The sequence below is a fragment of the Penicillium paradoxum genome (assembly GCF_028828445.1).
Source record: "Penicillium paradoxum strain IBT 22861 chromosome Unknown utg000006l_segment0_segment0, whole genome shotgun sequence".
Lineage (NCBI taxonomy): Eukaryota > Fungi > Ascomycota > Eurotiomycetes > Eurotiales > Aspergillaceae > Penicillium > Penicillium paradoxum.
In genome coordinates, this window is record NW_026643184.1 from 2,587,164 (window position 1) to 2,598,869 (window position 11,706).

The following is an 11,706-nucleotide window of genomic DNA, read 5'->3' on the forward strand; positions in this document are numbered from 1 at the left end:
AGAGCTGAATAATATCCCCCCGTACTCCGTACCTCATATGGGTTGACGAGGAAACAGATAAAGCAAGATCGCGGACATATTCGGCTAATCCCTCAAAAAATTACTCCGTAGCCTGTCGATCATGGCAAAATTCTTGGCTCTATTGAAGACTCCGGAGACGCTAGGTTGTGGAGCCGTGAAAGATTGTGAAGATTTTGAGTAGGGACGGAGTGGAGCGTTCTGCTTTCCGGATGGGGGATTGATAGCTCCAACAATGGAGTCGGGTTAGAGCAGGAATATGATGGGTGCTTCTGTTCCACTGTCAGGGGCTGATTGCCCCAGACCTCAGGGGAACCAGGTTTTTCCTGATGACGATCATACAACGTACGTTGTTGCCATGGCCACGAGTGCTGTGGTGTGATGGAACTGTCAGGGATGAGATTCAGATATGGTGGTGGGAAAGACTAGTTTGTTGCCAGGGCTGAGAATGACATTTCAGGTCTGGCGATAAGGCGCGATGTTTTGTGCGAGTCGGGTGAAATCATGCATGGGGTGTAAGCTCGTACTTGAATGATATCCTGATGCTGTACGTTGTAAGCTGCTTCTAGGGCTGAGGAGTGGTACATGCAGGGCAGGGAATATCCATGAGAGAATCCGATATACCTATCACGGCTGGATCAATGCTGCAGCTCTGTAAGGTGGAAAAGCGATCCGCAGTCCTATGCTGTATGTCTGTCAAGATGTGTTGTATCCGTACGGAGTACTCCGTATAGTGATGGCATTTGATCCGGAATCTCCGGATTTCATCGCCAATGCAGCAGGCTGATGTCCTCAGGGCCAGATTCAGGACCGGAACAATATCCACTGTCGTCGTTAGTGACTGCTAGTGCGCGCTCCTGGAGGGCAGCTAAGGCAATAGTCGCTATAACCCTATTGCACATCGCCACATGGGCCCACTTGGTTGCAAGCCGTCATCTCCGTTGATAAAAATGGACACTCGATTTAATTACGATTTCAGCTACGCCAGGTACAATGAGAGGGTTCAGCTTCGCTTAAGTATGCACTGTATTCTCAGGTCTATATAGTGCGAGTCCACTGGGCGATGGGGGCTGATTGGAAGACCCAGAGTTGAGCAATCGCAGGTTCGGGATCTGGCACGGTCACATGGAGATTGCCGGATGTTTTGATCTGATCGGATTTAATTTGGTTGGACTTGGTCTCAGATGCAAAGGACTGAATCTAGAATGGAGATGCAATTTATATGGCAATTTGCATAGAGTTTCTCGAAAGGCGACGATGGAGCTCTGGCGATCGAAAATAGTCCTTTGTGCGCCACAAGCTTCTCCTCGTGTCTCCCCTGGGACCCGTGGAACGGCCGAGGAACGTGTGGAAAGGGGATGCCAGACGCTAACAGCCGCACTACTGAAAGTGTGCCCCATGGTGGCGGGGTCCTGGGATCAAAAGCTCTTTGTGAGGAACATTTGCAAGCAACACCATGTACCTTGACAAGCCCGTATTTCATTGTACAGAATGAACCCTGCAGACCAGGGTCATCGTGAGAAAAATGGCCGAAAATCAATAACTCGCACCAGAACGGCATGGCGCTAAAGGCTAACTGGATCCCCCGCCTGAATCCATGGAACGTCATTCGCTGATTGGCCCGCGCCAGCCAATGGGGTCTGAAACGAGGACCGGCGGGGCAACTTTTAGTGCGCCGATCGCTGGAACCTTGGGACATTGTTCGGTTTTTCCCCTGGCGCCACTTGGGAAACGTGGGTTTTTCCCTTTTCACCTTTAGGGGGGTACCTTGGTAGGTACCACATATGGTACATATGGTACATATGGTACATGTATATGGACAATGGAAACACAACAGTCACCAATAGATTGCATCGATATACATACAAGAGACTCCCTACTACCAGGCATCGCTCAATAGCCTATGGCGTTTCAGAATAGACAATCAACGGGACAATGCAACTCGAAAGAAAAGGTCAGACTGGTAGATTTGTATACACAGAGGCTCCATAAATTTTATTATTCCGTACTCCGTACTCCGTAGTCGACCCCGAATGCACCACGTCCCCACTGACTCGAATGGAATAATTACTCCTGACTGTCTCAGCTACACTCTCTTTCACTCTGTTTTTATCTTGTTTCATTCTTTGATTTCCCTACCCCAGTGCGGTATGACCACTGATCGCATCTTTGATCCAAACGGGTAAGTTGGAAATCCATCTTTCATTGTCACGGGGGCCACCGGGGCGACGTTGCGCGTGCAGTCGTACAGATGCAAAGGCCCAAAATGAGCCCCCCAACTTCACCCAAGTCAGCTCTCACCCGTACGATCGTGTCAGGCTGACGTTGCCGGGAGTACAGGATGATTTAGAAATTCGGTTTCTACCCAGCGCCTTCCCGTCGTGATTGAGGACGGTCCGCGAAGGAACCAAAGAAAAGGCAACCAAGAACTCTCAAGCCTCCCAAGTCCTCGAACCCTCGACTCTAAATATACCTGGGGTGCACAATGCAGTCCGTCAAAGCACCCGAATTCCTGGAGACTGGCGCCGTGTCCTCCCGTTCGCGCAGCGCCAGTGTGGTTTCCAGCGATTCACAATTCTCTCGCGTCAACCTCATGTCCCCACCGTCCGTGACGCCGGCCCCAGCGTTCATTTCGCCCTCTGCAGCTTCAGACATCATCTCCGCCGATCAGGAGTTCAATGCCGCCGATTTTGTCGCGGAAGACGAGGAGACCGGTGCCGGCGCTGCCGCGCTGGTGACCCCGGCCGCGCTCTCGCTCTTGAATGGATTCCTCGATAATCTTCTATTTAATATCCTCGCTTCGTCAAAGTCAACCCAGCTTGCGCACATCCGACCCGCCATGGCCGAGGTGTTGAAACCTCGGCTAGCCCAGGAAGTCGTGGATGCGGCTGAAGAAGAGTTGAACGAATACATGGGCGGGGCGGATGATGAGCAGACCGAGTTTCGCGGCGGCCAGCAGCCTGGCGGGGAGTTTGATCTGGTTCGCTCCTGGAAATTGACCCGCTTACGATGCATGGTTTACACACGACTGGGCGACATGGAGGAAGACGACGAAGATGAGTTCATCGCGCAAGACAACCTGGGTGAGACCGATGGCGCACCCCGCAGATTTACCAGCCATGTCGATAATATTACACCGGCAGCCTCGATTTTCCTTACCTCAATCATCGAATACATTGGTGAGCGCGCACTCGTCATTGCCGGCGAGACAGCACGGTCGCGTTTATCAGCACAGCTCAACGATGGCAGTGATGGGGTAAACGGGGACGAACGGAGAAGAATAGATCGACTGGTGGTGGAGGATCTCGATATGGAGAAATTGGCCCTGAATGCGACGCTGGGTCGCTTGTGGCGAACGTGGAGGCAGCGCAGACGCGGAACCACTCTTTCCCGGACGCTATCTCGCGAATCATTCCGTCGTCGTGCATATTCCCTGGGAAACAGCCGCAAGAGCAGCATTGTGACTATTGAGGAGCCATTGACTCCCAATGAGCCGGTTCCCGAGCTTCCTGTAGGAATCTCAGTCGATCCAGCTACTGTTCCTTTGCCAATAGGCAATTTCGACGTTGAAGAAATCGAGGTCCCTGGATATACTGGCGATCTAGATGGCGAGGTGCAAACTATGCAGGCTGTGGTTGCTCACAAAGTGCGACCGCGCAGTCTGATGGTATTCTCGTCGCCATCGTTTGTGCCAAAGTCTCCTAGGTCAGCAAATAGCTCACCCGTGAGCACCTCAGCTATCGAACCCAGCAAACCAGTTCGTCATGTTCGTACAAGGTCTCTACCCAGCAGTGAAGCGCCCCCGCCCATTGCCATTGCTATTGCCCCCGACGTAGAACGCGAGTTGCCCGCAGATCACCCATCACCTACTCCATCCGAGAAAAAGCAACTTGAGACTATGTATGAGGATGACGAGTCAGCCGAATACGTGGATGCGACCGAAACTCCGACCCCTGGGATCGCCATCACGGCAGAACACGAAGAGTCACAATCCTCCGAACCTGCAACAGAAGATTCCAAAAATGCAAGAATGTCGTTCGTGCATGAAGAAGAGGAGACGCCGGCAGTCAACGAGATGGTTACATCCCTACGCACTATTGCGGAGGATGAAGACGCTATTTCGGATCAATCCACTAGTGCTCGTATCCCCATCGTATCCTTGGGGGATCGACCGAATCAGAAAGATCCGGAGGTAATTGGAGGCAATGGCCTGTGCGAAAAGCCGAATATGACTTCGACGATACGACAGCCCTGCAGGGATGCCAGTCTCCTCAATGCAAGGTCGATCTCTGCTCAGACGAGCGACTATCAAATGCAAGCCGTTGCAATGCAAGGGGTGGACTCCACACCGGCTCCATCCGCAAGTCCCATCGAAGCTATCACTTCTTCAGCCGATGACGATCTCAAAAAGCCAACCATGATCATCACATCTTCAAATCGATCCCTGGAGGACGAAATGGCAACCACAAAATATCGCCACTCTTTGGCTCCTGACACCTCTCGCCTGAGTTCTGGTTTGGGCAATTCACAACAATCAAAAGCTCGCCCAAGACCTATTCCATTGGAGGTCATAACAAATAACCGACTTTCCTCCGCCTCTGCTATTGAACGCGCCGCCGTTCAGCGCATGTCTCGATCATCGACATCGGTGAATTCATCGCTCAACCTCAAATCCCGTCGATCTGGGAGTTTTGGAAGTGCTCGCGAGAACAAGCGTCCAGTGACTGCTAGCTCCACGACCTCACAGATGTCAAATAAGTTGAAGGGTCTCATGATTCGACCACAGGGCGATTCTAATTCGCTTCGTATGCGCAGCTCGTCTGAGACAAGTCGTGCATCGGGCGGTAGTGGTGACTCTGTGGACAACGAGTTCGCCGATTTGGACAAGTTGATCAACAGTGATGAGACTATCCATTACACTCTGACTCCCCGAAGTGTGAGGGAGATGACATTCCCTGACCAGCCCAGCCAACAAGTTCCTCGATCAGACACGGTCGGTACTTATGACATGGCGAATTCCTCAAGGGCCATTGCCTCTTCAAGCCAAGAGAAGCATCGTGCTCATACCTCAGTCTCCTCAAAGGCAACGGGAGAAATGAGTCCAATTTCACACACCAGATCCATCGAATCACCCAAGCACATTCCGCTTACAACGCGCCGGACCAATATGTCATCAACGTCGAGGTCTAGCAAAATTTCACAGGCGCGTGATGCGCGAATCGCTCCTTCAGATTCGACACGCGACTTTGCGGAATTCATGAGATCGACTGGTCCCGCCGGGGTGCCATACGAGCCTAAGAACTCTGTGTCTACCGAGAGCAGGAAGCCTCCTCGGCCTCAATCAACTGTGTCCACAGCCTCCCGAGGAAACAGACCTAAGCTCGTACCTCGATCTGCTGAGACGGGAGGATTCGAAACCTCGGACCTTATTGACTTCATTCGCGAGGGACCTCCCATGCCAGGAGGCGCTCACCGGATTCCGCGGACAGTCGCACCCTTCTGCAATCCCCACGATTCGGAATATCTCGATATTGACCATACAACGTCCACCTCCATCGTCAGCACTGGTTATGGGTCTACAGCCAACAAATCTTTCTCATCTGTTGGCTCACGGACTGCGTTGCTGGATTCCACCAGCCAAAACAAGGCCACGGTGTCGGAAAGCACCACGTCCTTTGACGATCCTCAGCCTGTGCGGAAACAGCGTCGTGTACCGGATCCCTACGCTATCGATGATGATGCCGATGACGCGCTTCTGGAAGAGCTTCTAGAAATGGAAGAAAACCCCAAGCCCAGACGCGATGAGGAAAGCCTCGTTGATTTTCTCCGCGACGCCCCTCCTCCCTCCTCTGATCAGCCTCCCCAGCCATTTGCACTCAGCACTCCGGCATCAAATAGTCACTCCGGTACAGCGGGCATGAAGTCCCGTCTGCTCCGCACCTCTCAGAGCTCCTTGCGTACACAAAACACTCTCACCAAGGCTCAGTCTAACTACTCTGTCAAGGTCGGCACGGAACGCAACAACGGCATTATGCCTAGCGTTACAAACCGCAAACCTGACACTGGCGACCTGGCGGATTTCCTTCGAAACACCGGGCCCCCTCCAGCCCCTGCGCGAGCTACGTCTACACCGACGGGCTCGAAGAACAAGGACGGGGGTATTTCTCGTTTCTTCACGCGCCGAAAGAAGGCCACGGCCTAAAGGGTTGAAAGTACCCTGACGACATTCTCGACTAATGTCTTGCTTTGCTGAGCGTTCCAATTCATCTAACGATCTACACATCATGTCCATCACATTGGCCTTCCTTGTTTGTGCGAGAGTACTGCCATCTCATTTTCTTTTCCTGAAGCTCATTTACATAGAGTCATTTCTTTCTATCTCCACTGTTGACTATGGCTACGACCAGGTGGCTTTTGTCCTACATTCTCTCGCGCTTTTGTGTGCCACTTTCTTTCCTACATTGCGTGGTACTGAATGGCTAATATAAGCTTGGACTTTGCCATCCATCTACATGTACTTACGGGGACTTCATTTTGATTTGCGTTCAGATTTCGAGATACCATGCCTACGCTTGGGCTAGTTTTCAGCGCCCTGGCACTCAGAAACCATTTCATTTTATTCCTACATCCGAACTGTCATCATGTAAAATGAACCCAACTTAGATGCATCGAGATAATTAGATATTCTCAATAGTAGCAGCATGAAACGTGGGACTAGAAACCCCTCAGTCGAAGTATAGATCCCAGAGCCTAAGCCCGGAACAAAGTTTATCCCGCACTCCTTACCAGCTGTCATCAACAGCAACAAGCATCCGTGTTTACAACCGCCAATTCCACGCCGCAACCATGGGCACCTCACCAATCTCGCTGAGGGCCATCCTCGGCTTCCTCTTCGCATTCATCCAACTCACTTATGCCCTGAAATTCGACCTCGTCGCCACCTCCGGCGGCGGCAAGAACGAGCGATGCATCCGCAACTTCGTCTCCAAGGACCAGCTCGTCGTTGTTACTGCCACCGTTGGTGGTACAAAGGGTGATGGCCAGAAGGTCAATATTCACGTATGTGGGGTTCTTTTCGGTGGTGGTTGAGTTTGTTGGTTGTGTCGCCTTGCTAGGACTCAGATCACCAAACCCAAATCATTGTGGACCGCAACTAATACTCTTTCTTTTACAGATTAAGGATGCTATGGGCAACGATCACGGCCGTCCCAAGGATGTTGTCGGCGAGACACGTCAGCTATTCACATCGCCTGCAGACACAGCTTTCGATGTCTGCTTCGAGAACCAACTTATGGGCCACAGTAAGTGGCAGCGCCCTTGACCAATCTCCCGAAACTATGCCGGAGGTATAAAAGAAAGTGTTACTAAAGCACCACCAACAGACAGCATCGCAAACCCCAGCCGCCCGATCGAACTCGATGTCGATATTGGCGCCGACGCCCGCGATTGGAACAGCATTCAGTCACAGGAGAAGCTTAAGCCCGTTGAGACAGACCTCCGCCGCATTGAGGAGATGGTCGCCGATATCGTTACCGAGATGGAGTACCTGCGTGCGCGTGAGCAGCGTCTGCGCGATACCAACGAGAGCACTAATGAGCGTGTGAAGTGGTTCGCTTTCGGAACCATGGGTATGCTTGTCGGGCTTGGTGCTTGGCAGGTTGTTTATCTGAGGGCTTACTTTAGGTATGTCTGGATTGGGTCCGGGATATGGTTATTGATTACTGACGATCATGGTTTTGCAGATCTAAGCACCTTATTTAGATTCTCGGTCCCTGGAATGGTTGCATCTTTGATGGTTCTCTTTTTTGGTTTTGCAGCGGTTGCATTGCAAATCCTTTTGCTCTAATGTCGAGCGGCATTCTGTTCAACAGTCATGATCTCAATGATATAAAATGTACACCATGCTTTTCTGCAGCCTGGCGCTAATAATACTTCCGGTTCCTTGCATTCGAGGTCGTGGGTGTGGTGGTTGGTTGTATTGTAGGCATTGGAATCGTCCGGTGAGGTATCGACAAGGAATTTATCTAGGTAGTCAGGACTGGCTACTACGCACATGTACGTTGAAATATATACCCAGTCCTAGTACCAACGTCTAAAGGCTCTCAAGATTCCAAGATTTCAATATTGGATAACTTCATGTACTGGAACGTACATGTATATGGTCGAAGTATAGATCGATCTCACAAAGAGACCCCGAGTCAATGAAACCCACATTATAGAGCGGCCAAGACACCAATCAAAAAGTGCCCCAGCTTCAAGTCGTCAAATAGGCCCTAATAGGCCCAAATCATTGCATTGTATTGAGTAGTGTGTAATCCACGGCCTCTCAGTGGAATGCTTACCCCTGCAAACAGTACAAACACCGGGCATTGCAGGAGCTCTCGGCTCCCCGGGGGCATTACACCGGATGATGTCAAAGCCGAGCATCAAACCTCAACTTGCTCAATCCTAGAGAGAAAAAGTTGCAACTCTTTCTTAAGGACACTGTACAGCAAGATGTCCGCGCCACGCATGCTCCATCGCCTTGCGCGACCAGTGCCATCATCTCTGAGCACAATTACAAGACTAAACCGCCAATTCGGTACCTCAGCTCTACGCCTCAAAGATGCCAGCGATGAAGCTGCTGCGGCGAACAAGGCGTACCGCGCAGAACAGGCTGGAAAGTCTCCCAACCAATTCATTCCCAACACAACCTCCACTATGACCAAGGACTTCCCCAGCGTCGGCAACAAGCCCCCGCCACCAGAGATGCTGAACTCTGTCGAGCCCAACTACAGACCCTCGGATCCTTACCCCGGAAGGATTGAGCATTTCACCGGTGGTCGCCAGGACGACGGTGCACAGAAGCCCGAGCTTGGTGTTGGTGAGATGGAGGGCATTACGTTCAAGGTTGAGCCCTTGAAGCGTGTTGGAGAGGAAGCCGCCACGAAGAGAGCGCGTCTACTATGTTAGTTCCCGTTCCCATGCACACGTCTTGGTTCCCGGTTGTTAGAACCGAAGCTGTGGTGCATTGATATTACCAGGGAAACATGTCAAACTAACTAGCTCCACTTCAGATCAAAGCCGCAAGCGCGGAATCCTGGAGTCGGACTTGCTCCTCTCCACTTTCGCCGATGTCTACCTGGGCAAGATGAACTACGACCAGCTTGTCGAGTATGATAGCTTCCTCGATGAGAATGACTGGGACATTTACTACTGGGCGACACAGGACCCGCCTGAGGAAATCTCCGCCTCCGCTCCCAAGGAGGATACCATCACCGAGAATTGGAAGGAGACCGGTGCCAAGAGCGGTGAATGGGCACAGACTATTGGAGCTTTCAGAGCGGCTTACCGGCCTGTTCCATCACGCTGGAAGGGCTCTGAGGTCCTTACATTGCTCCGTGAGCATGTTCGTGACAAGAGCGCCACTGGCTTTGAAAAGGCCAAGAATAAGAAGACTGGTGGTGGTGGTGGCTTGGGGAGAATGCCTGATGTCCAATTGTTCAAGTCCTAAGAGACTGTTGGACAAACTGAACTCTGAACTCTGAGTCTTTGTTGAATTAAAATCTGTACTATAGTTGTCATGGTTGTCCATAGGAGACGTGGACTTAGAATGTGGTATATTTGGTGGTTTGGGGATCAATGGGTGTAAAGTACACTGGCTTGTAATCTGAAATCAAGAATATATTAAATTCAAAGAACAAACATTAATCAAAGCCCTGAACTATCACTCAACTACATACTTCATCTACATTGCAGTCCCTTCTGTATAGATCTGGGTCATGTGACTTCCTTCGCTTAGTATTAGGGCTCCACGGAACCACACAAGGACGCAGCGAAGCGGCTTAGGGCTTGAGCGGGCTGCTCCCATCTCGATTTTACCTCCCCCCAGAGTCAACGACAATCTCCGCCCATCCCTCTCTCTCCTTCATTGTCTCATTCCCATCATGGCTGAGCAGCTGGTTCTTCGCGGCACCCTTGAGGGCCACAATGGCTGGGTTACTTCCCTTGCCACCTCCCTGGAGAAGTAAGAGCGACCTATCCCGATCGGGGATTGAATTTTCGAGGGGACAATTTCTGACTTGAATGCTTGATGATAGCCCCAACATGCTGCTGTCCGCATCCCGCGACAAGACCCTGATCATCTGGAACCTTACCCGTGATGAGCAGGCCTACGGTTACCCCAAGCGCAGCCTCGAGGGTCACTCGCACATTGTCTCTGACTGTGTACGTTTCCCTTGTCCCGAATGAACCACACCCAGAAACCATTGGATGCGACAGATGGGAATGGATGGCGCAATTCGAAAAAGAAGAAAAGTGGAAGATGGAATGGTTTGGCTGACCGATGGTCTTGTCTGCGTTATAGGTGATCTCCTCCGACGGTGCCTACGCTCTGTCCGCCTCGTGGGATAAGTCTCTCCGCCTCTGGGAGCTCTCCACCGGTAACACCACCCGCACTTTCGTCGGCCACACCAACGATGTTCTGTCCGTCTCGTTCTCCGCCGACAACCGTCAGATCGTCTCCGGTTCCCGTGACCGCTCCATCAAGCTGTGGAACACCCTCGGTGACTGCAAGTTCACCATCACCGACAAGGGCCACACCGAGTGGGTTTCCTGCGTCCGCTTCAGCCCCAACCCCCAGAACCCCGTCATTGTCTCCGCTGGTTGGGACAAGCTCGTCAAGGTACGCTATCGAATCCGAATCTCCCTGCAGAATTTCCTCCCCGCCTTGCTGTGCCCGCGTGATGTTTGCATAAACGTATTTGCTACTTCAGAGCCCTTCGGGGCCATGAGACAATTTTTCACCCATTTTGCCTGATGGGCACAGCAACAAATTTTTTTGTTTTTAATTGAACGAGAGAAGGATTGGAAAAATTTTTCCTTGATCACTTGACATTCTTTCCGAGGGTATCGACGCTAACACTTCGTTCGCGTTTAGGTTTGGGAGCTCGCTTCCTGCCGTCTCCAGACCGATCACATCGGTCACACCGGCTACATCAACACCGTCACCATCTCCCCCGACGGATCCCTCTGCGCTTCCGGTGGCAAGGACGGTACCACCATGCTCTGGGATCTCAACGAGTCCAAGCACCTCTACTCCCTCTCCGCCGGCGATGAGATCCACGCTCTCGTCTTCTCCCCCAACCGCTACTGGCTCTGCGCTGCCACCAGCAGCTCCATCACCATCTTCGACCTCGAGAAGAAGAGCAAGGTTGATGAGCTCAAGCCTGAGTTCGTTGAGAAGGGCAAGAAGAGCCGTGACCCCGAGTGCATCAGCTTGGCCTGGTCCGCTGATGGCCAGACCCTGTTCGCCGGTTACACCGACAACAAGATCCGTGCCTGGGGTGTTATGTCGCGCGCATAGATTTAGGTTGTTGTAACGGAGCTTGAGGAGCCTCTTTTTGATCTATTGACAAGGGAATTGAAAAAAAGTTTCAAAAATACGGCAAGAAGAGCATTGGTTTGGGATGTATGAGCCACGAGCAATGAAGCACTTCTCGCCGGGACTGAGGAGTCCCCGGCCTGGAGGTTTTCTGACATGTCTAGCTTACTGGATCCGCATGAAAATGTATGGAGATCTTGTTCTAGACGTGTGATGTTCTAATACCAGTTAAGGCATCAAAATGTTTCCTATTTTTCTATATCGTCGCTGGCTTGTAAATTTTTAGTAGCCGTATGTGTTTATGTCTTTCATCTTTCTTTGCCTTC

General features: G+C 51.6%; 3 protein-coding genes across 3 annotated transcripts; all 3 read left to right on the top strand.

The window, feature by feature from the left end:
- Positions 1-2,503: 2,503 nt before the first annotated feature.
- On the top strand, positions 2,504-6,220 carry N7457_007366 (uncharacterized protein; the record flags this gene model as incomplete). The annotated part of the gene is made up of 1 exon (XM_057178409.1): positions 2,504-6,220. The coding sequence occupies one exon, from the start codon at positions 2,504-2,506 to the stop codon at positions 6,218-6,220; it is 3,717 nt and encodes a 1,238-aa protein (XP_057030153.1).
- Positions 6,221-6,864: 644 nt separating this feature from the next.
- On the top strand, positions 6,865-9,511 carry N7457_007367 (WD40-repeat-containing domain protein; the record flags this gene model as incomplete). The annotated part of the gene is made up of 5 exons (XM_057178410.1): positions 6,865-7,077; positions 7,193-7,319; positions 7,401-7,701; positions 8,511-8,965; positions 9,075-9,511. 5 exons carry the CDS (start codon positions 6,865-6,867, stop codon positions 9,509-9,511), a joined length of 1,533 nt encoding a protein of 510 aa, XP_057030154.1.
- Positions 9,512-9,944: 433 nt separating this feature from the next.
- On the top strand, positions 9,945-11,362 carry cpcB (40S ribosomal protein RACK1; the record flags this gene model as incomplete). Its single annotated transcript, XM_057178411.1, has 4 exons — positions 9,945-10,024; positions 10,098-10,224; positions 10,364-10,681; positions 10,937-11,362. The coding sequence occupies 4 exons, from the start codon at positions 9,945-9,947 to the stop codon at positions 11,360-11,362; spliced, it is 951 nt and encodes a 316-aa protein (XP_057030155.1).
- Positions 11,363-11,706: the final 344 nt, after the last annotated feature.